This window comes from Chiloscyllium plagiosum, chromosome 35 (assembly GCF_004010195.1).
Source record: "Chiloscyllium plagiosum isolate BGI_BamShark_2017 chromosome 35, ASM401019v2, whole genome shotgun sequence".
Taxonomy (NCBI): domain Eukaryota; kingdom Metazoa; phylum Chordata; class Chondrichthyes; order Orectolobiformes; family Hemiscylliidae; genus Chiloscyllium; species Chiloscyllium plagiosum.
Genome location: NC_057744.1, coordinates 9866193 through 9893765, shown reverse-complemented (window position 1 = coordinate 9893765; position 27573 = coordinate 9866193). Strand labels below are relative to the sequence as shown.

At 41.9% G+C, this 27573-nt stretch overlaps 1 protein-coding gene across 2 annotated transcripts in view; it reads left to right on the top strand.

Annotated features, from left to right (window-relative positions):
- pcsk7 (proprotein convertase subtilisin/kexin type 7) overlaps nucleotides 1-27573 on the top strand; it is a 214200-nt gene that overhangs the window by 51269 nt on the left and 135358 nt on the right. For both annotated transcript variants that reach the window (XM_043676630.1, XM_043676631.1), the window contains exons 7-8: nucleotides 17751-17889; nucleotides 25445-25545. In XM_043676630.1, the coding sequence (XP_043532565.1) occupies nucleotides 17751-17889; nucleotides 25445-25545 (240 nt within the window). The remainder of the gene's footprint in view (nucleotides 1-17750; nucleotides 17890-25444; nucleotides 25546-27573) is intronic.

Sequence of the window (27573 nt, the reverse complement as noted above, 5' to 3'; positions counted from 1 at the left end):
TTAATTTCCATTTTACAGCAGTAGCAATACTGTGTTTAGTGGGTTTTTTTTGATAAGGTGTTACATCGCTAGTCATCCACTTACCAAAGCAAAAATCAGCTTTACTATTCCATAATTGCCTATTACATTTCAATACAAACTCCAGTCTGCTGTCTCTGCTTCAGGAAATTCGGGCTGGTTGGTGTCCCTGCACTTATTTTTTTTATGCTCCAATGACCATCAGCTGCTCTATCCAATCCCTGGGGCATGTCTTGGTTCACTCTTAAAGGGACCACCATTTTCAGGTGTCACCCAAGAGGTTATTGTATAACATTATAGCTCATGGAATTGGGGTAACATGTTTGTATGGATTCATGATTGTTTTGAGATGTAGAAGGAATAAGCAGGACGTTTTTAAGTTGGCAGGCTGTAACTAGCAGGGTACCGCAAGGATCAGTGCTGGGACCTCAGCTATTTACAGTTAGTGTTAATGAGGGGACCCAGGTATGAAATGCTTGGGTGTGATCCCAATACTTATGGATGCTTAGTTGGCAAATGAAATGAGTGAGCAAGAACATGACAAATGGACTATAATTTGGACAAATGTGAAGTTACCCATTGGGTCGAAAAAATATAGAATTTATTTTAAAAGGTGAGAGAGTCGGACATGTTGGAACTCAGGATGATCTCCTGCCACCCATATCACAGAATGTTATGGTGCAGGTGCAGCCTGCAGTTAGAGTAAATAAAATATAGGCCCTTATTCAAAAGGAATTAGACTATAATTATCCTGGGCTTTACACTGAGACTACGTTTGGAGTACTGCGGCAAGTTTTAGGTTACTTATGGTAGAGGAGTGGGCTTATTTACTTCATCTCTCTGTCTTTGACCAATTGTTTAACCTCATGAAACAGGGCTACATTCAATTCCTTCTGCTTTTGCTTCTGATTGTCTCTTGTGCCGAGTCTTATCAAATACCTTCTAAAAACTAATGTTGATGGTTTTAACAGCCCTCCCTATCCCCATGTCCAAATTCTCCTCAAAGTAACTCAGCCACATTAGTGAGAAATGGCCTAACCATTCCAATTCCTCGCTGAGTCTCTGATCACCTCATATTTGTCCAAATGCTCTGCCACTTCCCCCTATGTACTGGAGACGCTCAGGTTAGTAGTCACTATTTCTTTGCACACAATCCCTTCATGAGAATTATCAAGGGCTGGTGGTGCCTGCTTGTTGTATCAAAGGCTCGTTGTTTGGGGCAACATGGTGGCACGTTGGTTAGCACTGCTGCCTCACAGTACCAGGGACTCAGGTTTGATTCCAGCCTCTGGCGACTATGTGGATTTTGCACATTCTCCCCGTGTCTGCGTGGGTTTCCTCTGGATGCTCTGGTTTCTTCCCACAGTCCAAAGCTGTGCAGGTCAGGTGAATTGGCCAAGCTAAATTGCCCATAGTGTTCAGGGGTGGGTAGGTTCGGTGCATTAGTCAGGGGTAAATATAGGATAGGGGAATGGGTCTGGGTGGGTTACTCTTCAGATGGTCGGTGTGGACTTGTTGGGCTGAAGGGCCTGTTTCCATACTGTAGCGCTTTTAATATTCTAATCCCTAATAGTGCTTGCATGTACGGTTAAAATAGCTTAGCAGTGTTTTGTGAAGCACAGAAGCATTATGTATCAGCAATTGCCAGTGAACCCCATAGCGTGATGTAGAGTCATAATGACATAGCAGGAGGCCATTCAGCTGATTGAGCTCATGCTAGCTGTCTGTCAATGAACCTAGTCAGTCCCATTCCACTGTTCTTTTGTCACAAATTTGTTTCCCTCAAGTGCCCCTTCAGTTTCCTTCTACTTCCACCACTATTGTAGAAAGCGAGTTCCATTATCGTTATCGTTATCGCTTCCTGTGCAAAATGCTCTTCCTCTCAGTCTGTCCTGCATCTCTTGTTCAAAATCTTACATCTGTGACTGCAAACCCTACGTTAATGAGAACCATAGAGTGAACTGCAAGTAGTTCCAGATCTTCATTTAATTCATAGTGTTCACCTTTTTTCTTGAGCTTCAGCAGTGTTTTAAGTGATTGTTCTAGATGCTTAGGCTGCATTTAGTTGAGTAGTAAATCCCCCCAACCTCAAGTCTCAGGTTAAATTTCAAATCGGGAAACACTGAAGTGGGTATTTGAAATTGCAATAAACATTGATTTTACACAACCCTTTAAACATCTTGTAGATATCAAATTAGTGAACATTGTAAATGTGCTTTTAAGTACCAGTTATTATCGATAGTTAATCCCTTATGGTTGGTTAAGAAACATTCCTCAATTTCAGATGTTCGAGCTGTAAAAGCCCCATGTCCTGTCTTCAGAATAAACGTCCACTGAACAATTAGAGTTTTCTTGGTGCCAAATGTTACAATTTATACTGGACTACATTGAACATATTGAAACCTTCCCAAAACTAAATGTTGCGCTCGTAAATGATTTGCAGGTAATTTGGCTCTTTAACTAATCAATCGTTTATTTTCATCCAGTGTTCCATTATGAGGCTGAATAAGCTCACATGCTTCGTAGGGAAGTAATTTTGTTTTGGGGGAACAGCCAAGAATCTGGTGGTTATTTCGGTTTAAACACAAGCTGCATGCTTCTATTAAACAGGCTCTGATTGTAGCATTGAAATAAGTCCAAACCAAACAATCAACAATTTTTGAAACAAGAAGAGGAATTGCTGGAAAAACTCAGCAGGTCTGGCAGCATCTGTGGAGAGAGAAACAGAGTTAACATTGTTGGGTCCAGTGACTCTCAACATTTAGTTTTTGTCTTTGGGATGAGGGACAAAATTAGCCATTTTGACCAAGAGTCTGACTGTTCAGAGGACTGTTCACTCTGCATCCGAAAGATGGACACAGTTATCAATGTAGAAAAAACAGATTGAGATCTGTCGTCAGACTAGGAGTGTCAATGAGAAACATAAAGTAATTATTTTTTTCCCAACTGCTGACTGTACTGTGCATTTTCCATTTTTGTTTTCAGCATTTGTTTCTTTGTTTCTTTTTCCCTCAACCTGAATTTTCCAATTTTTTGGGGGTTTTCTTAAATAAAAACGTCACCCCGACCGATTTCATTTTCCACTGTTTCACTGGAATTGTAAAAGAGGTTACACATTCACAATGGCTATCCACCTGAGACAGCCTTGTCCCACTGTTCCCCAGAAGCGGTTTGTGCGCAATCGGCTTCAGACTTCAATCCTCTCATTGTCAAAGCCTGGCTATCCACTTACTGTAGCCAAGGAAATACCCTCTTTAGTGGAAGGCTATTGTAATTAGGAGGTGTTAGCGTTCAAATGCCCCCTGTCTCTGTATAACTTCAAATGAATTGGAATCATGTTTGATTGGAACACTTGTTTAACTAGGCTGACATTAACATTTCAGCCACAGAATAAGTCCATGTTTTTTTTTAAAATTTGAGCCAGAGAACTATCAAATGATTCATTGTCTTGTGTATAAAGAGGGAAAAATAAGTGGTATAATTATTTTATATATTAATGTGGTTGACAAAGTGTATATGTTCCCTTATCCAGGAAAAATATTATTTCATTGGAGGCAGTTCAGAGAAGGTTCACTAGGGTGGTCCCTCTTGTGGAGGGATTGCCTTGTGAGCAAAGACTAAACAGGAGGGAATCCCCTCACTGGAGCTGAGAAAAAATGAGAAGTGATCTGGTTGAAACATATCAGATTTTTAAGGGGCTTGACAAGGTCAATGCTGAGAGGATGTTTCCACTCGTGGGGCAGTTTAGGATCAGAGGGCATAGTGTCAGAGTTAAGGGGTGCCAATTTAAGACTGAGATGAGGAGGAACTATCTTCTCAGAGGGTTGTGAGTGTTTGGAAATCCTTGTCACAAAGAGCCGTGGGGACAAAGTCCTTGTGTATATTTAAGGCTGAGATAGATTCTTGATCAGTCAGGGAAAAGCGGTAAAGTGGACGTGAGGAATGTCAGATCAACCATGATCTTATATTGAATATCGGAGCAGGATTGAGAGGCTGAATGGCCTTCTCCTGTTCCTATTTCTTATGGTCTTATTGCCACACTTTTACACATTGTACAGTTTAACTTTCTTTAAAAAAAAACACTGACCTTCGGAGGAGCATTCCCACCCAGACCTGGCCTCCTACCCTATTCCCAGAAACCAGCATTTCCCATGGCCTATCCACCTGACCTGCACATAGAGTCATAGAGATGTGCAACATAGAAACAGACCCTTCGGTCCAACCCGTCCATGCCGACCAGATATCCCAATCCAATCTAGTCCCACCTGCCAGCAACTTGCCCATATCCCTCCAAACCTTTCCTATTCATATACCCATCCAAATGCCTCTTAAATGTTGCAATTGTACCAGCCTCCACCACTTCCTCTGGCAGCTCATTCCATACATGTACCACCCTCTGCATGAAAAAGTTGCCCCTTAGCTCTCTTTTATATCTTTCCTCTCTCACTCTAGACCTATGCCCTCTAGTTCTGGACTCCCTGACTCCAGGGAAAAGACTTTGCCTATTTATCCTATCCTTGCCCCTCGTAATTTTGTAAACCTCTATAAGGTCACCCCTCAGCCTGTGATGCTCCAGGGAAAACAGCCCCAGCCTGTTCAGCTTCTCCCTATAACTCAAATCCTCCAACCGTGGCAACATCCTTGTAAATCTTTTCTGAACCCTTTCAAGTTTCACATCATCCTTCCTGTAGCAGGGAGACCAGAATTGCACACAATATTCCAACAGTGTCCTAACCAATGTCCTGTACAGCCGCAACATGATCTCCCAACTCCTGTACTCAATACTCTGACCAATAAAGGAAAGCATACCAAATGCCTTCTTCACTATCCTATCTACCTGCAACTCCACTTTCAAGGAACCTGCACTCCAAGGTCTCGTTGTTCAGCAACACTCCCTAGGACCTTACCATTAAGTGTATAAGTCCTGCTAAGATTTGCTTTCCCAAAATGCAGCACCTCGCATTTATCTGAATTAAACTCATCTTTGGACAGTAGGGGAAACCGGAGCACCTGGAGGCAACCCACAAAGACATGGGGAGAACGTGCAAACTCCACACAGACAGTCGCCCGAGGATGCGATTGAACCCAGATTGTTGGCACTGTGAGGCAGCAGTGCTAACCACTGAGACACCATGTCGCTTTGGAGCCATATTTGCTACCATACCGAGACCAGCTGATGGAGCACAGGTTGGAGAACAAAGCAGCCCCTTGTTGTGCCATGCTGTGTGCTTAACTGCATCGTTTCTAAATAGCATGTGTCCATTTTCAGAAGCCATCAGTAGCCGTAGTGCTGACAATAGGAAAGTAACATTTTGCGGCTCTTGTGGGTAGCAGTAATGTATCAGTGGGGACACAAAGCATTGTCTCACTTTTATGATGAGGCTGTGTTGGGTCACGTGCACAGCTGGGACCAATGGGTAAGAGGATAGAGCATTTGGATGCACCTGCTAATGATATAACATTCTTCAAAGAAAAGTAAATGAGTTTAGCCTCGAACAATAACAGAGTATGACTTTGTGTAATTTCTTTGAAGTTTTATTGTGGATTTTGCCCTCCTCTAACGTTTTGCAGAGAAATAATTAGGCAATTATTGAAACAGCTGGCCGTCAGAGAGCCTAATCACAACTTCAGATGTCGTGAGCTGACCTAAAGGAAATGGCTATTTCTGATATTTTTCTGTTGAAAGAAACTGTCAGTCATTTCCGATAGTGATCTAACGAATGTGCTATTTCCAAACATTGACATTCCTCCTTTTAATTCTTGCAAAAGAAAGCTTGTTGCCAAAATAGGTTATTAAACGTCTATCAAAACGTGCACATTACAAGATCTGGTGTATCTGAATACACAAGGGTTTTATTTCTTTCTGGTTGTTCTCCCTGACTTTGAGAGGGAGATGATTTGTGATGGACAGTCATTGCACAGACAACAATACTTCATCTAACTTTTATCTTCTTCAGACACATGTCTGGATAGTGAGCGCCAGCAGGCTGAGCGACTGCGGAGGGTATCACATCCCCATGTTGATTAAATAAAGTCAAGTGAGAAAGATTTCCATTGACAAAGCCACTTTCACCATTTCTCAAAGCACTTTGTACGATTAGCGAAGTGCTTTAAAAGTGTAGTTGCTGTTTACATTGGGAAGTCAGGCAACAAATTCATGCGCAGTAAGCTCCCACAATGAGCACTGTGAAAATGACCAGATGATGTGTTTCAGTGACGCTGTTGCAGGTTAAATATTGGGCTAGACACCAAGGAGAACTTCCCTGTGTCTCCTTAAAATAACGCTGTGGAATCTTCTACCTCCTACCTCAGAGGGTCGGTGAGGTGAATCTCAAGCACAAAATGGCACCTCTGAAAGTACAGCACTTTGTCAATACAGCATATCTGTGCTGACAACCCTGGAGCAAGGCTTCAAGCCACACACTTGAAGTAGAGTGCTAGCAGCGAGGGAATGGCTAACCCTTGGTGTTCTAGTGCTGCAACATTAGCTGCACTCTGTACAGACATGGACTAACTCAGGAATGACTGGTAAAGAAAAGACAAATGCAATGGAGTGAGAGGCGCCCAGTTTAGACTTGCTTTATTAAAGAGCTGTGAGGGCAGCAAGGGTTTAATGCCCACCTAGTGTGACACCATTTCTGTTTTCAGAAATTGTTCTCAGAATATTGGTGGTATTTTGTGTTATTTATTGTCCATCTCTGGGCTACACTGATTAAGGATCAACCACTTTGTCTGGGACTTGTGGACATGTGCTGACCAGAGTGGGTTAGTTTGGGGTTATTGTTATTATTTGACAAATGTAGATCCTCAGATCCAAGCGTAACCTCCTGGGTTTAAGATGATGAGTCCACCACTGAGTCCAAAGAGAGGGCACTTTCTGGTAATGTGCAGCATTGTTTCAGAGTCCCCACAGTGCATGAAGGCTTTGTGCTGAGGCCCCCACAATGGATTTGGATTTGTGCAGCAGTCAGTCCTAGCTGGTCCTGAAACTTTTAACAAGGACCACTGTTGCCATTGCAATGGAAAGCCACAGATGGGATGTTCCCATTCAATAAATTGGAAGGGGATGATAGGTCCTTTATTTGACAGACATTGATGAACCATGATGACAATCCAGCAAGTTTTATATCTATTTTAACTAGGGTCACCTCACAAATATCATCTGTATTGAGTTCAGTTTCAGCAGTTGCCCCAGTTAATTTCATGACTCTCAAAACAAAACGGAAATTGCTGGGAAAATTCAGCAGTTCTGGCAGCATCCGAAGAGAATAAGCAGAGTTAACATTTCGGGTCCCATGACCTTTTTTTTTAGAACTGATTGTAGCTAGGAAAAGTTTGGTATATATGCTGAAGGAGTGAGGGGGGACGGAAGGAGTAAATGATAGGTGGAGATGGAGTCGAATGGGTCAAGCTCAGCCTCGGAAAATGAATAGCTGCTTATGGGGATGATTAGTAGCTGACAATGGGTTATTTGTGGTAGCAGCCAATGTGATGACAAGGCCTGTGTGTGAGCCTTCTCCCATGGACACATTTTCCCATGTCCTTACCCCAACACACACACACACCCATACCATTCCTACCCACAATCCAGTTCTAAAGAAGGGTCACTGGACCCGAAATGTTTTCTCTCCACAGATGATGCCAGACATGCTGCATTTTTCCAGCAACTTTCAGTTTTGGTTCTGATTTCCAGCTTTCGCAGTTCTTTAGTTTTTGTTTAATTTCATGATTTCTGGGTTGCTTGTTGAATCAAAGACAGAAGTGGGAAGTCAAATGTGGACCCTTTAGAGATCAGAGAGGTGCTAAATGAATATTTCTTATCGGTTTTCACTCAGGAAAAGGAGAATATTGTAGAGGAGAAGAATGTGGTACGAGATATTAGACTAGAAAGGATTGAGGTTAGTTATGCACAGGTGTTATCAATTCTAGAAGGAGTGAAAGTAGACAAGTCCCCTGGGCCGGATGGGATTTATCTGAGGATTCTCTGGGAAGCTAGGGAGGAGATAGCAGGGCCTTTGGCTTTGATATTTGAGTCATCATTGTCTGCAGGTTTAGTACCAGAGGACTGGAGGATTGCAAATGCTGTGCCCTTGTTCAAGAAGGGCAGTAGAGATGACCCAGGGAATTATAGACCAGTGAGCCCTACTTCTGTTGTAGGAAAGGTTTTGGAAAGAATTATAAGAGATGAGATTTATAATCATCTAGCAAGCAACAATTTGATTTCAGATAGTCAACATGGTTTCGTCAAGGGCAGATCATGCCTCACAACCTCATTGAGTTTTTTGAGAAGGTAACCAAGCATATAGATGAGGATAGGGCAGTTTACATAGTATACATGGACTTCAGTAAAGCCTTTGATAAGGTTCCACATGGTAGGCTGTTAGAGAAAATGCAGCGGCATGGGATTGAGGGTGATTTAGCAGTTTGGATTAGAAACTGGCTTTCTGAAAGAAGGCAGCGAGTGGTGGTTGATGGAAAATATTCAGCCTGGAGTCCGGTTACTAGTGGGGTGCACAAGGATCTGTTTTGGGACCACTGCTGTTTGTCATTTTTGTAAATGACTTAGACGCAGGCATAGGTGGATGGATTAGCAAATTTGCAGATGACACTAAAGTCGGTGGAGTAGTGGACACTTTTGAAGAATACTACAGGTTGCAGGGGAATTTGATAACTGGAGAATTTGGTTGAGAGGTGGCAAATGGAATTTAATGCAGCTAAATATGAGGTGATGCACTTTGGGAAGAATAACAAGAAGGCAGTGTACTGGGTAAATGGAAAGTTTCTTGGTAGTGTGGGTGTGCAGAGGGATTTTGGAGTCCATGTACTTGGATCACTGAAAGTTGCCACCCAGGTTGATAGTGTTGTTAAGAAGGCATACAATGTGTTAGGTTTCATTTGTAGAGGGATTGAATTCTGGAGCTGCAATATTTTGCTGCGACTATACGAAACGCTAGTGCGGCCGCATTTGGAATATTGTATACAATTCTGGCCGCCATATTTCAGGAAAGATGTGGAAGCATTGGAAAAGGTGCAGAGGAGATTTACCAGGATGTTGTCTGGTTTGGAGGGAAGGTCTTATGAGGAAAGACTGAGAGACTTGGGTCTGTTCTCATTGCAAAGAAGAAGGCTAAGAGGGGATTTGATAGAGACATACAAGATGATCAGAGGATTAGATAGGGTAGACAGTGAAAGTCTTTTTCCTAGGATGATGACGTCAGTTTGTATGAGGGGACCTAACTACAAATTGAGGGGTGATAGATTTAAGACAGATGTTCTTTACTCAGAGATTGGTAAGGGCATGGAATGCCCTACCTGCCAAAGTAGTTAACTCAGCCACGTTAGGGGGTTTTCAACAATCCTTAGATAAGCGCATGGATGATGATGGGATAGTGTAGGGGGACGAGCTGAGAATAAGTCACAATAGGTCGGCGCAACATCGAGGGCCGAAGGGCCTGTTCTGCGCTGTATTGTTCTATGTTCTATGTTCAATGTTCTATCTGATACAAACCTGATCAAAACTTGCTCACCCAATACGAGCTAAAAACCGAACGGGGCATTATTTTGGTTTGTGTAGCTTTATATACCAGAGAGTAAGTGCACTCCTCACTCCTGTTCCCACTCTGTCTCATAGACAAATCTAGTAGACACTCAACTAACCTCCTGCTGAGGCAATGTGCTTATTCCGAGGACATAATTTTATCGGTCAGAGCGAAAAATGTTGCACAGTAACCTGAGTGATGGAGAAGTTTATAATTATGATGAATTAAGATCAATTAATTAGTGATTAAGGATTTCTACTTGGTCACTAAGGCAGTAATTGGCAGATATAAATTTTAAGATGAAAACAGAAATTAAGCAAAAACACAAATTTGTAAATTATTTGTTTAAACAGAGGATGGAGAGATTGTGAAGTTTTCTATCAGCCGTTGTTAAGTTCAGAAAGACTTCTAAATGGGACATGATGGTAAACAAGTTCATTCTATGGGGAAGTAACAGTCATTAGAAAAGATGTCTCGAATGATTGATGTTAGCTTGATGGAATATCAATTTGTGCTTGTGTAGGCGACCTTAAACTGTGACACAACACCCTCCAAGGCAGAGTCATAGAATGGTTACAGCACAGTACCTTTCAGTTGTTAAGAAAGGCATTTGGCACACTTTCCTTCACTGCTCAGTCCTTTGAATATAGGAATTGGGAAGTCATAATGAGGTGGTACGGGACGTTGGTGAGGCCTCTTCTGGAGTACTGTGTCCAGTACTGGTTGCTCAATTATAGAAAGGATATTATTAAGCTGGAGAGAGTTTGTAAGAGATTTACCAGGATGTTGCTGGGTATGGAAGGTTTGAGTTATAAAGAAAGGCTGGATAGACTGGGACTTTTTCACTGGAGCATAGTCTGTTGAGAGGTGACCTGATAGTAGTTTACAAAATAATGAGGGGTATAAATAGAGTTAATGGTAGGAGTCTTTTCCCTAGGGTGAGGGATTTCAAGACCAGGGGCACATTTTTAAGGTGAGAGAAGAGAGATTTTAGAAAGACATGAGAGGTCTTTTTTTTTAACACAGAGGGTATTTCGCATGTAGAATGAATTTCCTGAGGAAGTGGTGGGATGTGGGTACAATTACAATGTTTAAAAGACATTTGGATAGGTACATGAATAGGAAAGGTTTGGAGGGATATGGAGCCAGGAGTAGGCAGATGGGACTAGTTTAGTTTGAGATTATATACGGCATGGACTAGTTGGACTGAAGGGTCTGTTTCTGAGCTGCATGATTCTATGTCTGGGCCAACCCTCTGTGAGAGCAACTCCATGAGTCCCATTCACCCACCACTTCCCCGTAGCACGGCTATAGTTTTTAGATTAGATTCTCTAAGGTGTGGAAACAAGCACTTTGGCCCAACCAGTCCACACCGACCCTCCAAAGAGTAACCCACACAGACCCATTTCCCTCTGACTAATGCACTTAACACTACGGGCAATTTATCATGGCCAATTCACCTGACCTGCACATCTTTGGACTGTGGGAGGAAACCGGAGCACCCGGAGGAAACCCACACAGACACAGGGAGAACGTACAAACTCCACACAGACAGTCACCCGGGGCTGGAATCGAACCTGGGATCTTGGTGCTGTGAGGCTGCAGTGCTAACCACTGAGCCACCGTGCCGCCCATAATTATACCTACATAATTATCCAATTCCCAAATAAAAACAAAGTACTGGTGAAACTCAGCAGGTCTGATAACATCTGCGGGGAGAGAAACAGAGTTTATATTTAGAGCCCATATGAGTCTACTTTGGAACCACGATTATTCAACTGCCCAGTTGAAAGCCTGTTTTGAACAAATATCAATTATTTTCTGGGGCAGGCTATTTCCAGATCCAAACCACTCGCTGCATTGAGGTTTCTCCATGTGGTCCTTGGCCATTCAGTGTCAGTTGGCATCTTGAACTCTTGATCTTTCACCAATGGTGGGGGAAGGGGGCGCAGTTTCTCCTGAATGCTGTGTCCAGACCACTCACAATTGTGCTCATCTCTCGGCAACTCTTCTCTCACAAGTCTCTCCTCATGTTTCCAGAATTTTCAAACGTTATTCACTTTGTGGTATAATGCATAAAAATGCATATTTTTTTTAAGAAAGAAAACCTTTATTTGCATTTGAATCCATTTGAGCTCAGTTACAGATTTAAGATAATTCTTAAGTAACCCACTAAGGATTGAGCCTCTCACCAGGAAGACAAGGGAAGAGTTAAACTTACAAACCCTTTTTTTAAATAAAAAAGTGGAAGTGCAAGGACAGGACTGAACTATGAGCTAAGAAGAGAAAAAGCTGTAAAGGTCACATAATAGAGTTTGGAACAGAAGCTTTTACATTTCTGATTAACTTACGCTAGTGTGCTTTTTAAAAAGGCTGAGGTTCAATGATAGGAATGTTGCATTTACTTCAAAGTCATTAATAACCAGACCAGCATCTGCCAACCCAATGACTAAGGTTCTTAAAGTAAACTGACTCCCTGAAGAAAGAGTCAGAAGAGCCACCGTAATTTACAAATGAGAACCCCATCTATCTTTTCAGGGAAGATGGTTTGGCAGCATTAGTTTAATAGACCAGATTTTCTTTTAGGAATCTTTATGGACTCTATTCCAGCAATAGTTTCTAACCAAAATTTGAACATTCTGCCCATCCTACCTATAAGGAAATGTCTTTCTAATCTCTCCCATTTGCTTTTTAATTGCTTTTATTTCTATTAAATTTAAATTTGTGTCCCCAGTCCTGGTGACCAGTAGTAATAACCAGTCACTATCTTATCTTAATTCTTCAAGATCTTTAAAATTGACAGATTTCAATCACAAAAAGCTAAATGTCTTTGTTTTTACATTTTAATGTGCTTCAGTATGAACCAAGACTGCCTTGCTGAAAAACTCTGGAACTACCTGGAAATTGTGTATTTCTGTAGAGGGAGGTGCAGCATTAAGGTACAGTGCTTCCTCCATTTACAGTGCCAGAGGGAGGTCACATAGGGAGATCATCCTGCAACTTTCACCACGATCCCCAGCTATTTGCCTGTGTCAGCATCCGTTAGATAATCAGTGTGACCTCCTGTTGGGCCGTTATTGTTCGGGAGGAGTCTGTCACTGGCAGAGCAGATGAATGTTTGGTCACATCGCTTCAAAGAGGCCGATTTTGTTATGAAAGGGGGTAGAAGCTCTCTAAATGCTATTGCACAACAAACGGAAAAGCGATGGAAGCTCAGTCATTGAGTAGTTTTCAAGACATAGATTGATAAATTTCAATGTAGTATAAGGATAACGTGAGGAAATGGTGTTGAAATAGATGATCAGCCAAGGTCTAGAATTATGGAGTAATTACAAGGGGGTGAATGGCCTACTCCTCATGTCTTTCACAGTGGTTAGCACTGCTGCCTCACAGCGCCAGAGACCCAGGTTCAATTCCCGCCTCAGGCAACTGTCTGTGTGGAGTTTGCACATTCTCCCCGTGTCTGCGTGGGTTTCCTCCGGGTGCTCCGGTTTCCTCCCACAGTCACAAAGATGTGCAGGTTAGGTGAATTGGCCATGCTAAATTGCCCCATAGTGTTAGGTGCATTAGTCAGAGGGATATGGGTCTGGGTGGGCTGCTTTTCGGAGGGTCGGTGTGGACTTGTTGGGCCGAAGGGCCTGTTTCCACACTGTAAGTAATCTAATCTGATCTAAAAAAAACTTGGAATCTGTCCACTTTCCAGTGATGAATCGTAGAGCTGCTGCTACACAACAAGAGGGCATTCAGCCCATTAGTCTATGGCTGCCCTTCTTCAGAGCAATCCAGTCAATTCAATTTTCTTGCTCTATCTCTGAGGCTATGTAAGTTTGTATTTCCCTCGAATGTGTATTCAATTTCCTTTCAAAATCATTCTCCATGAGACTGGAGAGACAACGACTTCCAGTTGTTCACAGTCAGTAAGTTAAAGACAATGACTTCAAATCTTCCCTTCTTTCCATTACCTTCAAACTGTGTTACCCCCACCACCCCCCAGACTGGACACCACCAGCAAGTGGGAGTAGTTACTCCTGTCTGCTTTATCTACATCGTGGACACTTCCATCAAATCATCCCTCCAACCTCATGTGCTTCGAAGAAAGCCAGCTTCTTCAACCAAAGCTTGGAGCTAAAAATGAATCTTCCTCTCTGGAAACAATTCTGCCAAATCTCTTGAATAGTCTGGAATTCAGTCGAAATGCAGACATCTACCTACCAGCCAGTCCTCCTGGCTTGGCCCCTCTCCAGCACCACCATCTTTTTTCTGAGCTTCTGTCACAGTAGGTAGAGTTGGCTGGGATGGGGGTGGATGGAGTCAAAGAGAAATCAACTAGAACCTTGAGGCCAGTCTTTATCTCCACACGCTGTAGTACAGACAAAAAAATGCGAGGGGGTTGGAGGGACTTGTTTTATGGGGAATGCAAAATTTCACTTTATGGGTGGAGATTAAACAGTTAGTTTCCCATTTTCTTTGCTGAAAAACTCTGGAACTACCTGGAAATTGAGTATTTCTGCTGGAGAGTTCAGACCTATTGCTTTCAATCCAATATTTGAAATCACTGTTCAGTACATCGACATTTCTTATTTTGACTTGATTTAAAATGAGGGCAGATAAAAAGAACCATGAATCCAGTTACATATTTTTGTTAGTTGGTACTGATTTTGTGTAGATCATTTGCAAATTGCACCCATGTCAAAATATTAAAAAAAGTACATGTGCTTGTGGCTATGAACAAATTTGGAAAAGTGCTCAGCTTATGCCTATTCTGTCTTGTAGAACCTCAGCTGCACCTATTTATAATGGAGACCATTTCAAGAATATTACGTGTATTATTCGTAATGTGCATATGTTTTCATTACCTGTCATTGCCAGTCTCATAGCAGTATGGAAGCTAACAACAGTTCATGTAATGATCAACAGATTCAATTTGGGGCTCCCTTCTGGTACACAGCTGTCAGATATTAACTCACAGTTACAAAGTAGATTTACAGCACATTGAAACTAAACACAGAAGAGCTAGTTGGTAAAATCATGAATTGTGACAATTTCTCCTAATGTGTATGTTCTTTTTACTGGGCAGGTTCTCTCCAATTCATTCTTGTTTTAATATTCTTGCATTGTGGTACAGGAGATTCATGTGAAAAGGAGAACTGAACAATGTTTTATGGTGGCATTTCTGACCTTCCTTTACTCAGTGATTGCTCCTGGTTTTGTAACTTGATCAGTTTCAAAGTGAGTGGTAGCGTAGTGTCGTCGTACATTGTCAACAGCCCAGAAATTGGAAGTATAAATCTCACTGTTCAATAGTACATTGGTTTGACTCAATGGACCTAGCAGGCTGCTTACTACTGAAGGTCTGCTATGAGCTTGTCAAGTCTGTATTAATGCTGCTCAAGTTCCTAGTACCAAAGAAATTTAAATGGCTCATAGAGTTAGAGGGCTGTACATAAAGGACCATCAAATTTCTCTTGCTGCATCTCTGCAGGTACAATGTAAATTAAATTTCATATTTATTATTTATTTGCTTTGTCTTTTGAGCTTTTATCCTCTATTACTTCTGCAGTACCCAGTTATTGCCTTGCTAAGGGACAATCATTTAGGACTGAGAATAGGAGATATGACTTTGCTCAAAGGGTTTTGAATCTTTGGAATGCCCTACTCCAGGGAGATCAGCTCTATATGAAAGCTGCATTGATGAATATACACAAGGATGGGAGATCCGTGGTTTCCCAGTGAAATAACAGGGAGCTGGTGGTGTAGCGGAGTTGAAACCCCAGATCAGCCATAATTGTTGTGAATGATAATGCAGGCTCAGTGGGTCATCAGGTCTGTTCCTGCACCTATTACTGAGTTTCTAAGCTGTACTTTCACAGATACTAGATAATCCTCATCTTCTGGAAAGATGCCAGGTGAGTACTGGGGTTAGTTCTGGTGACTGCAATTCAGGAAGGATATAAAGACCTCAGAAAGACGTTTCCAAAACGTATCAGGGAGGAAAGACTCCGTAGCACAGAGATTGGAGATGCTGATTTTGTTTCCTTGGAACAGAAAAGGTTCAAGGTTCTCTTTTTGTTTTTCAGTTTGTTTGTGTAATAAACTTCTGCTTTATTGTTAAAACCAAATGTACAGATCTAAAAGTGGTGTTTGAAACAATGAATGGTTTTGCTGGAGTAAGTAAGGAGAAACTGTTTCCAAGGTCTGGAACCAGAAGTTGCAAATTTAAAGTAATTGGAGGGAGACACAGTCATGGGCATAGTTTTGAGAAGATAAGACCATAAGATATAGAAGCAGAAATAAGCCCATTGAGTCTGTGCCACCATTCAGTGAGACCACAGTTCATCTGATAATCCTCAACATCACTTTCCTGCCTTTTCCCCATAACCCTTGAATCTCTTTACTGAATCAAAATCTGTCCATCTCCGAGATGATCAAGAACCACTTTTAAAACGGGCTGTGTCTTGGTGGCAAATGCTTTAGGGTGTGTAATGCTGCCAACTGATGTTCTTACTGGACAAGTCATATCCCAGATTGAAATCTTACTTGATGGATCATGTTTTGGTTTGTTTTTATTTCTTGCAATGGCCATTCACTGAAATAAACACATAATGCTGGTTTTAATAATAAAGCAGAAGTCTATTACACAAAAGAAATGAGCAAAAAAAGAATAAACCAAGCTATTTATAAATAACTTAACGTGAAAGATGTCAAAATATGCAGTAAAAGTACAATCTCATCCATTCCCACCACCATCATTTTACAAATACCAGAGGGAGATCCCTTATCCATCATATCAATAGATTGGAATGATCTGTTTCCTTCATTTTGAGGTTTTGGGACATTGATAGTCTTTTTCTTCATGAGTCATAAACTGAGCTTAAATTTTCTTGGCTTCAAAAAATCCCTTCAGGGTTCAACTCAAACATTTATGATCTGAAACTTTTAAAACAAACCCCTGTACTGAGTCACCTACTTCATAGATATTCTAAACTAATTCTTTTCTCCAGGAGGAACTCTTTCTTACATCTATTTTCCACCAACTGCTCTGAAAAGGCATTCAAAGCTGTTATTTTCCTTGAAGGAAAAATGTAAAATTCATTATTCATTTCAACAGTTAGATTTACTCTGTCCAATCGCAAAACGCTCACAATGGAAACAAGTTCACATCACCGCAGGATCTCTCCCTCTCTTCCACCCCCCTCTCCCTCCCCTGTCTCTCACCCCCCCTCCCCAACACCCCTCTCCCTCTCTCCCCCTTCTCTCTCTCTCTGTCTCCCCCTTTCAAGAACCATGGATGCAGAAAGCCTGAAAGGTTAATCAATAAACCCCCTTATATACACACACTGAAACGCACATATCACTAGTTCAAAATCCAAACTCATGCTATTATGATTTATTTTAACCACACGCCTTATAAGTGGTAGCACAATGATAATGACATTGTATTAATAATCCCAAACCTTGATCTGAGGACATAAATTCAAAACCCACCACAGCACCTAACTGAATTTAAATTCAGTTAATTAATTAACCTGGAGCCAAGTGCTCATGAATCATGATCATGAAAATGACCAGATTGTCGCAGAAACCCATCTGGTTCACTATTGTCCTTCTGAGGTGGGAGTCTGCCATCCTTATCTGATGTGGCTTCCGTATAACTCCAGGGCTACAGCAATGTGGTTGACTATTCATTTCTGTCTGAAATGGTCCAGCTCAACACTGCCTTCTCAAGGGTAGTTAGGAGCGGCCAATTGATATTAGTAAGCCCATATGTGAAGAGCAAATCTAAAGAAGAAGATGTAGGTTATAAGACAATCCCTGGCAGGAGCAATGTGACTACTACAAGAAAATGTGTTGCACTGCATAAAAGTCTATTGGCTTGTGTGTTTTGTTCTCTGAAACATTTTGATGCCCACAAACAATTGGCTAATACCGTTGCAACAATACAAAACTCCAAGTTATAAGTATAGTTTATAAAAAAAAGCTGGTAAAATAATTTTTCATTACATTCTTTCTCTCTCATTTCTTGGAATTGAAGCGAAGTGGTCTATTGCCTGCACCTCCTGGACCTTTAACCAGAAAAAGTTAGAGTAGCAAGAAAATACTTAAAACATTAATCTTATAGAAGCTTACACAATGAAAAAGGAAAGAATTGGGCATGTTTGACTCTACTTGCTTTTCTATGCTCCCCTCATGCAGGCTGCGTTACAGCATGGAGTGATGTCTGGTCGCCGGGGCTTTGGGAGTATTTTTGTGGTGGCCAGTGGAAATGGAGGCCAGTACGAGGACAACTGCAATTACGATGGCTACGCAAACTCCATCTACACCGTCACCATTGGTAAGTGGCAGTCTGAGGTTTCACCTAGTGAGGAGGAGGGTACTGAAGGAAAGCATTTCCTCGCTTGGACGGTATGACATCTCACTGACTCGTCTCTGAGGGAACGTGGGCATCGCTGGCTGGGCTGGCATTTATTGCCTGTCCTTTGTTGCTTTTGAGGGGGTGATGGTGAGCTGCCTTCTTGAACCTACCTGGTTGACCCACAATCCCCTTAGGGAGAGAATTTCAGGATTTTGTCCCAGCAACAGTGCCAGCCCCACCAGTAAGTGACTTGGAGAGCAATTTGCAGGGGATAGTGTCCCCATTAATCTGCTTCCCTTGTCCTTCTGGATGGAGGTGGTCATGCGTTTGGAAGGTGCTGTCTGAGGATCTTTGGTGAATTTCTTGCAATGCTTCTTGTTAATAGTACATACCGCTGCTGCTGCTACTATCTGGTGTGTGGCTTAACCAAAACTGATGGCTGAGATGTTTGTCCAACCCCAGCAATTCTAGACTGCATTGCTGGTGATCTTGGCTGATGGTGTGATTTAAGTAATTATACAGTCCTAAAGAAGGGTCACTGGACTCAAAATATGAACTCTGCTTTCTCTCCACAGATAATGGTGGAGCTTCTGAATTTCTCCAACGGTTTCTTGTGTGATATAAATAGTGTTGCCTGCTGATTCTTTCTGTTTAAAGGGCAAGTTGAAAATTAGGAGAAAGTGAGGACTGCAGATGCTGGAGATCAGAGTCAAGAGTGTGGTTGCCCTGCTGAAGGGCTTATGCCCAAAACATCAATTCTCCTGCTCCTCAGATGCTGCTGTGCACCACACTCTCGCAGTTGAAAATTATATCCATATTCAAAGTCAGCATCTGCATATGTTGTTCAGAATGTTGTGTTTTGGACTTGTTTTGCTTCAAGACCCAAATAGAGCATAAACTTCAAGACCCTCCTCTCACCTTGTATCCTAATGGAAGTGGGAAGTCCCACTAAATTATTTTAAAATTCCCGATTTAATAGGTAATCTAGCAGAACTCCAGAGCACTGCTGTACAGGACTCAATCTGAGCACTTACATTGTTTGATGATCTTTCTGTGACCTGACAGAATTTGGACAATGATGTTGTCCTGGGATTTTGCATGGCTCCCAAACTCATGATGAGAAGCTTCTGAGCTGGAGGTATTTCTTTTCTGTCCATAATGGAGCTCAGCAGGCCAAATAATAAAGTTTGATCTATTCCCTGTCATTCCTCTTGATCAGAGGGCACAGCTGATTCTTAGCTTTGTGGTACCTTAAAGCCGTGACACATGGAATTTTTTGTGGAGAGTGTGAGCACCTCCACTTTGGATCTAAATAAGACACGGCAGAAGATTTTCTTAATGTTGATTGACTGGGAATTGTGAGGGAGCATAAAGTCATAGTCATAGTGATGTACAACACGGAAACAGATCATTCGGTCCAACTCGTCAATGCCAACCAGATATCCTAAATTAATCTAGTTCCATTTGCCAACATTTGGCCCATATCCCTCTAAATCCTTCCTATTCATTTATCCATGCAGATGCCTTTTAAATATTGTATTGTACCAGCCTCCACCACTTCTTCTGGCAGCTTGTTCAATACATGCACCACCCTCTGAGTAAATAAGTGTTGTCCCTTAGCTCCCTTTTAAATCTTTCCCCTCTCACCTTAAACCTATGCCCCTCTAGTTTTGGACTCTGCTACCCCAGGGAAAAGACCTTGTCTATTCACCCTATCTATGCCCCTTATGATTTAATTAACCTCTATAAGGTCACTCCTCAGCCTCTGACACTCCAGGGAAATTAGCTCCAGCCTATTCAACGTCTCAAAGCGGTTTGTATGTCTATGCTGACAACAAAAAAGACACAATGTGAAAAGTCTTCCAGATTGAACTTGGCTTTTACACAATGACCAGCAGCATTACCGACATTGTATAGAGCCTTAGCCTCCATACCTTAGACAGGGTGTTATTGCCTGAGAGGGAGTGCAGCAAAAGTTCACTAGGCTGATGTTGGGAATAATATGACTATGTTTTAGGAGAGATTGGTTCAACTAGAGGGCATAGATTTAGGATGAGAGGGAAAGATTTAAAAGGGACCTCAGAGGCAACTTTTTCATGCAAAGGGTGGTGTGTGTATGGAATGAGCTGTCAGAGGAAGTGGTTGAGGCTGGTACAATTACAGCATTTAAAGACATCTGGAATGGTGTATGAATAGTTAGGGTTTAGAAGGGTATGGGCCAAGTGCTAGCAAATGGGTCTAAATTAATTTAGGATGTCTAGTTGGCATGGACAAGTTGAATTGAAAGATCTGTTTTTGTGTGGTACATTTCTATGACTATATAACTGGGTCTGTGTTCACTCAAGTTGAGAAGAATGAGAGGGGATCTGATTGTAATGTGTAAACTTCTAACAGGAAGGGTGTTTCCCTCTGCTTGGGGAGCCCAGAACCAGAGGTCACAGTCTTAGAATGCAGGGTAGGCCATTCGAACACAGATGAGGAAATTAGACCACACTGGGAGTGTGGTCAACCTGTTGAATTCTTGGCTATACAAGGCTGTGGAGGCTGGGTCACTGAATCTTCTCGAGAAAGAGATTTATTGCATTTTGGACATAACAGGCACCAAGGAATATGAAGAGAAAATGGGAATAGGCCATTAAGACAAAGGGTTGGCCATGATCGTATTGAATCTCAGAGCAAGCTCAAAGGGCCGAACGGTCTATTCTTGCTTCTAATTTCTATGACAAGCAGAATGTTGGACTTCCGTGCGGTTTGAAATATGAAAGTGAGGACCTGACATTTCCTCCCCTTCGTCAAGGCATCATTTGAAATACGGTATTTAATTTTGGGCATTTCACTTTAAGACAAGTACATTTGCCTTTTAAGATGATTCTGCATAGGCCAATCAAATAGACCAGAGCTCAGACAATTGGGGTTCGAATTAGCTTTAGTGTCACATGTACTCACATGAGACTGGTGAGAAATTTACAAGTCACCACCTGTGGCGCCATCTTAGGTACCAAGGTACCTAGCTACAGATTACCTTCCGTAAAAGAAAAAAACTGGAAAAATAAAGAATTGAAAAGTCCATCAATGAGTTAGTAAAATAGAGAAATAAGAGTTCAGAATAACAGTCCTTCCAAACCAGGCTGTGCCAGGCTTCACCTCAAAGCTGGGAATTGAAGTCCGCACTGGCTTTCACCCTGGACATCGCCAATGTTGCCTGAGGTAAAAAAGAAAAGGAAAAAAATATGCAAAAAGAGAGAGGAAAAAAAAGAAACGAAATAGACGGAGCTCCCGCTCAGGAATCCTACTCCGTCACCATCTTGGCGATATGTTGTACTGGAAAGCTGGGTTAGATGTTACCGGATGAAGGGGAGATCTAATCATGGAAGACTTTTTGGGTTGCCCACCAAGCAGAGAAATGGTGAAGACTGATCCCCTGTTTTGAAAGTTCCAGGAGAGTAAAAGACCGAACAGTTGTCAGAGGGTGTGTGTTGCTTTCCTGAAGAAGGGCTTATTCCCGAAACGTTGATTCTCCTGTTCCTGGGATGCTGCCTGACCTGCTGCGCTTTTCCATCAACACATTTTCAGCTCTGATCTCCAGCATCTGCAGTCCTCACTTTCTCCTGTGTGTTGCTTATGCAAGGCCATTCGATTATGCTCAAGAGACTGAGTTAAAGTTTTTGTTGCAAACGTTTCGTCCTCTGTCTAGGTGACATCCTCAGTGCTTGGGAGCCTCCTGTGAAGCGCTTCTGTGGTGTTTCCTCCGGCATTTATAGTGGCCTGTCCCTGCCGCTTCCGGTTGTCAGTTTCAGCTGTCCGCTGTAGTGGCCGGTATATTGGGTCCAGGTCTATGTGTTTGTTGATGGAGTTTATGGATGATTGCCAAAACTCCATCAACAAACACATAGACCTGGACCCAATATACCGGCCACTACAGCGGACAGCTGAAACTGACAACCGGAAGCGGCAGGGACAGGCCACTATAAATGCCGGAGGAAACACCACAGAAGCGCTTCACAGGAGGCTCCCAAGCACTGAGGATGTCACGTAGACAGGGGACGAAACGTTGGCAACAAAAACTTCCAGCTCGGTGAACAGAACCACAGCAACAAGCACCCGAGCTACAAATCTTCTCACAAACTTTGAAGACTGAGTTAAAGGCATGCTTTTATCATAAAAGACACCAGAAGATTTGCAAGGAGGAGCAAGGAGAACCTTTGGAGTGTAAACACAAAAATACATTTGGATGTGTTTGAGGAAAAGACTACAATCCCTTGGATACAGGACAAGTCAGCTCTTGGCCTCATTTGTGGCCTTCTCTATAGGAACTTGTAACAGGAGCTGATGTGCAGACGTGAATAGAGATTTGGAGAGGACTTGCTGAATAATTAATAAAAACTATTCTAGTGTAATCACATGATGTATTTTAATTAAAGTTATATTTCTGTGAAGGACCTTTTACTCTTATTATTTATTTATTTATGTAAAAGAAATGAATGCATTGTCAAATGATAACTGTACGATTAACCCTAATCTTACCTCTATGGTGCAATGTATAAGTAACTCTCATTATTCTAGATCATATAAATTGATTGCTCGTCTAATCTAGCTTTAAAGCTTACAGCCTGAGTGAAGTGAAAGTGGAATGTGGAATTATTTATCAGTGATCTTTACATTTGTATGTACTTAAATCCTTCCCAAATTTTCGTATGAAAATGGTACAATCTCCAGTCACTCCTCCATTTATAATTCATTTTAAGATCAAATGACATTTTTATTATTTCTCCCAATCTATACTCGAACTGTGGGATGTCAGTCCTTTTGAAATATGCTCGTTGAGCTGCCTATAAATCGAATTCACTTCTAGCCATTTTCCTTTAATATTTAAGTAAATATTTAAGCATGGTGAAGTATCCACTGAGAACAAGTCATATCAAAAACAATGGTTATTTTTAACGTGTGGCATGTTATACCCTAGTGTCGAAGTACCAAGAAGTGATGTACTGAGTAGTTGAGTCCTTTTGTTATGATTGATAAGCCTGCCACTAACTGAGGTAAAGAATAAGTAATCTGTGTAAGGGGTGAACTGCTCATTCTCTTTATTCAACTTGCTCAGTTTTAACATGAGGGAAATGGAGCTTTCAGCTCATTGTACTAACTTTAAGGCCAACTGTGAGAGAAAGAGAGATACTTGAAACCTGAAGTTAAACATAAAACCGGAAATAGGAATAAGAGTAGGCCATTCAGCCCTTTGAGCAAGCTCCACCATTCAATACAATCATGGCTGATTGTCTAACTCAGTCCCCTGTTTGGGCTTTCTCACCACACTCTTTGATCCCTTTAGACCTAATTTAACTCTTTCTTGGAAATATTCAATGTTTCGGTCTTAACCACTTTCTGTGGTGGTGGATTCCACAGACTCTGTGGATAAAGACAGTTCTCTGCATTTCAGTCCTAATTGGCCTGTCCAGTATCCTTGGGCTGTGACCCTTGGTTCTGGACTCCCCAGTCATTGGGAACATCCTTCCTGCCTTTACCCTGTCCAGTCCTATTCATGATTCGGAGATGCCGGTGTTGGACTGGGGTGTACAAAGTTAAAAATCACACAACACCAGGTTATAGTCCAACAGGTTTAATTGGAAGCGCACTAGCTTTCGGAGCGACGCTCCTGATCACCTGATGAAGGAGCGTCGCTCCGAAAGCTAGTGTGCTTCCAATTAAACCTGTTGGACTATAACCTGGTGTTGTGTGATTTTTAACTTAGTCCTATTCAAATTCTATAGTCTTCTATTAGATCCCCATTAATTCTTCCAAACTCCAATGAATATAATCCTAACTGATCAAGTTTCTCATCATAAGTCAGTCTTGCTATCCCAGGAATCAGTCTGGTAAACCTTTTCGAACTGTCCATAACCAGAACATCCTTCCTCCAATGATTCGCTTATTGAATACTGGAGCAGGCTCAAGCGGCCTAATGGCCTTCTCCAATTCCTGTTTCTTTGATCTTACGACCTTATAAGGAAACAAATGCTGGCAATATTGCACACAGAGCATCTGAAAGGGCAGGGGAGATCAGTACTTCAAGTAGGATCACTGTGGAAACGCATCCAAGACGTTAGTTCATCTGTCTTATTCTCTAACTCTCCCTCTTCATCACAGATGCTAGTTGAACAGTATACCTGCAGAGTTTTCTGTTGTTAATTTTAAAATCCCAACCCTACTTTGGCACTGTAGGGAAAGACTGTTCCCTTTTGCATGTTATCTGGGGTAGCCCTGACCTGTACATTGGAGGAAAGAATCCCTGAGGGTTAACATGGGCAGGATCACAACATCAGTATTGTTTTTCTGCTTCACACTGCGCTGCTGCCAGTCTCCTAATGAGGGAGCTAAATCAGTGGGAAGGCTGTAGTTTTGGAAAGATAAACGTAACTTGTGCCAACACTGTGTGTGTGTGTGTTTTTTTTTTCGATCACAGTTTGATCTCCTCTACATTGTTGTAGGGAAGAAGTGAATAAGGTTCCTCCTGGGACAAAGAAAGGGCTCCTGCACTTACTCCCTTCGCTGATGATAGTTCATCGCTGTGATGCCCTCCACTTAGGAAAAAATAAATTTTAAGTCCTGGCCCTATAAAATATTTCTATTCTTACTGTAACAACCACTTTTTTTGTTTAGCATCTTTAATGCAATAAAACAATGCACAGGGCTTCATAGGAGCGTAATTAAAATGAGATTTAACACTAAGATACAAACACAGGTATTAAGATAAGGGGCCAAAAGCTTGGTCAAAGATGTATATTTTAAGGAGCATTTTAAACCTGGAGGGTGAAGTTTAGGGGGAGAATTTTTGGGCCTAGGGCCTGGATCTAGCCACCTGTGATAGAACTATTAAGATTGCCAGTGCTGCCTCACAGCGCCAATAACTATCTGTATGAAGTTTGCACATTCTCCCCGTGTCTGTGTGAGTTTCCTCTGGGTGCTCTGGTTTCCTCCCACCATCCAAAGATGTGTAGCTTAGATGGCTTGGCCGTGCTAAGTTGCCCCGTAGTGTCTAGAGGATGTGCAGACTAGGTGGATCAGCCATGGGAAACGCAAGATTGCATGGATAAGGTCAGGGGGTGGGTCTGGTTGAGATGCCCTTTGGTGGATCGGTGTGGACTCGATGGGCTGAATGGCGTGCTTATACAATGTGTGGGAATTCTGTGATAATGAGGCCAAAATTGCGGAAGAGCAGAAATACTGGTGGAAAAGGGCTAAAGAAAATGATAGCAGGAGAAATTACATGTTTTCTTTAACCTGGACAGCAATATTTTGTGTTGTCACTATCTACCTTGCCATTATAACTTATTTTTTTCCGTCAACAGTTATATTAGTAGCTTTTGTCATGGAGAGATCTTGCTACACCAAAAACATGTTTTATGGCATAAAGCTGCTTGAATCTGTGTTGGGATTTAATTCCTGATGTAGAATTAATCTCGCTCTTACTGCAGTGCACATGGGTTTCTGTCGTTCTAATGTTTAATGGTGTCTCCTTTTGTTTGTCCCTATCCAGGAGCAGTGGATGAAGAAGGACACATGCCATTCTATGCAGAGGAGTGCGCCTCCATGTTAGCGGTCACCTTCAGCAGTGGTGACAAAATGATGAGGAGCATTGTAAGTCTGTCAGTTGATGCTGTGCGCTGTAATACCCAGTGTTGGGTTAAAGCTAAGATCAAGGCACAAGTTGGGGGGGGGATTTGTTGAAATCATTCTCAGGTGAACGTTCAAGACTGTTATGGGTAGGAGTTTATAAAACCGAAAGGAAAAATTGAGAGCATTTTATAGGTTTCTGCCTTTAATATTGATGAAGAGAAACAGCTAGATGTATTGCACTTGCATTTCCAAAAGTCATTTGATAAGATGCCTCATAAAAGGCTGATACTCAAATTCCATCCTAGAGTTTGGGGATAACATATCAGCATTATGAAGCAAACCACATTGAACACCCAGAAACAACATCTCATTCACTTGGAAGGTGTGTTAGATGGTGAAACGGAGAAGCAAAGGACTGATGTTGCATCTCCTGCACTTGTATCAACTGCGCTGTAGGTAGCAGGGGGACTAGCTGGAGTGGCTGAACCAGGCATTGCAAAGGTACAGTCCCTTTCAAAATATTTGAGGGGAAGTTGTTTTTGGTGGTGGCATGATGTTAAAGACACCAGAATTGGCAGAAGATAATCCACTGAATCAGAGACCGGTGGAGTGGAAAGTAAGGACTCCATTGTAGCTCTAGGAGGAAGGGGAAAGGAGGAAGGCAGATGTTATGTGACATTATCGAAGGTGTGCTGGCTCTGCTGGAACAAGGAAGAGTGGAGTTGAGTGGATGGTTACTTTGAAATGGATCAGAAAATGCAGGGATGCTGAAAGAGCATAGAATGATCAAACATTGCGCAGTTCTGACTTTTTAAAAATTTATTTTGTGGATTGTAGGCCTTGTTGGTTGGCCAGCATTTATTGCCCATCCCTAGTTGCCTATGAGGAGGTGGTGGTGAGCTGTCATCTTGAACCTCTGAAGTCCACCTACTGTGGGTTGGCCCACAATGCCTTTAGGGAGGGAATTCCAGTATTTTGACCCAGCGACAATGAAGGAACAGAGATGTAATTTCCAAATCAGGATGGCGAGGGGAACTTGAAGGTGGTGGTTTACCCATATATCTGCTGCCTTTGTCCATCTAGATGGAAGTTGTCGTGAATTTGGAAGGTGCTGTCTGAAGATGTTGGGTGAATTTCTGCAGCGCATCTTGTAGATGGTACACACTGCAGAAAGACTAACATATTTGACGAGTCGTGACATTGGCTAAGGTGGTCTTGAGAATGTGGGCAGGCTGCAAACCTGCCCACATTCAGAAAGACTAAGGTTTTTGAGGAAGAAATTTGGAAAAAGTGGGCTAAGAACAAACAACAACACATCGAGGGAATCTTGAAGCGAAGAAGGTGGATTACATTTGGGGCAGTTGGAAAAGCACAAAGGATTGAGAGTAGACTTTTCAAGGAAGGGATGATTGCACACTTTGAAGTTAAGGAGAACAATCGCTAACAAAAATATGCTGTTTATGATGTTGATGTTAGCCCATACCCAGTGTTGCTGCAGAATTACAGAATTTTGAAGCACCCCTTGTTATTAGGAATTATATGCAACATGTTATACAGTCTGAATAGTTGGCCTATGTAAAGTACAGAAAAACAGACTGAACAAAACATTACTGCCTTATCTGGTCCTAGTTATTAAGTCACAGTGTTAAAAGGTGTATAAGGAAACTAAAGGATGCTGTGGTTTAGATTTTATTGAATATTATTGTGTTGTAATTGCATAGGCAGAAATATATGTATTTGAAGGGCTTGGCTAATCCTAAACATTATCTAATCAGTTATTGTCCAATCGAAATATTCCACTCCTGAAACGTCGATTCTGCCCATTCATTGTACACAATGATAGAAATTCTTGATATTCTAATTATTGAAATTGCATAAGGTTTGTCTCATTTCAATATGCTTGTGTATCGGTTCAAACACAGCCCCTGTAAAGCTCTGGTTGAATTTCATTTTCAAAATCTTGTATCTTTCTCCACAGTAATCAGTTCAGGCCTGTGCTACAATAGAAGAGTGCTGTATTCACGTCGTTTCCTCTCCTGCTTTCTCCTT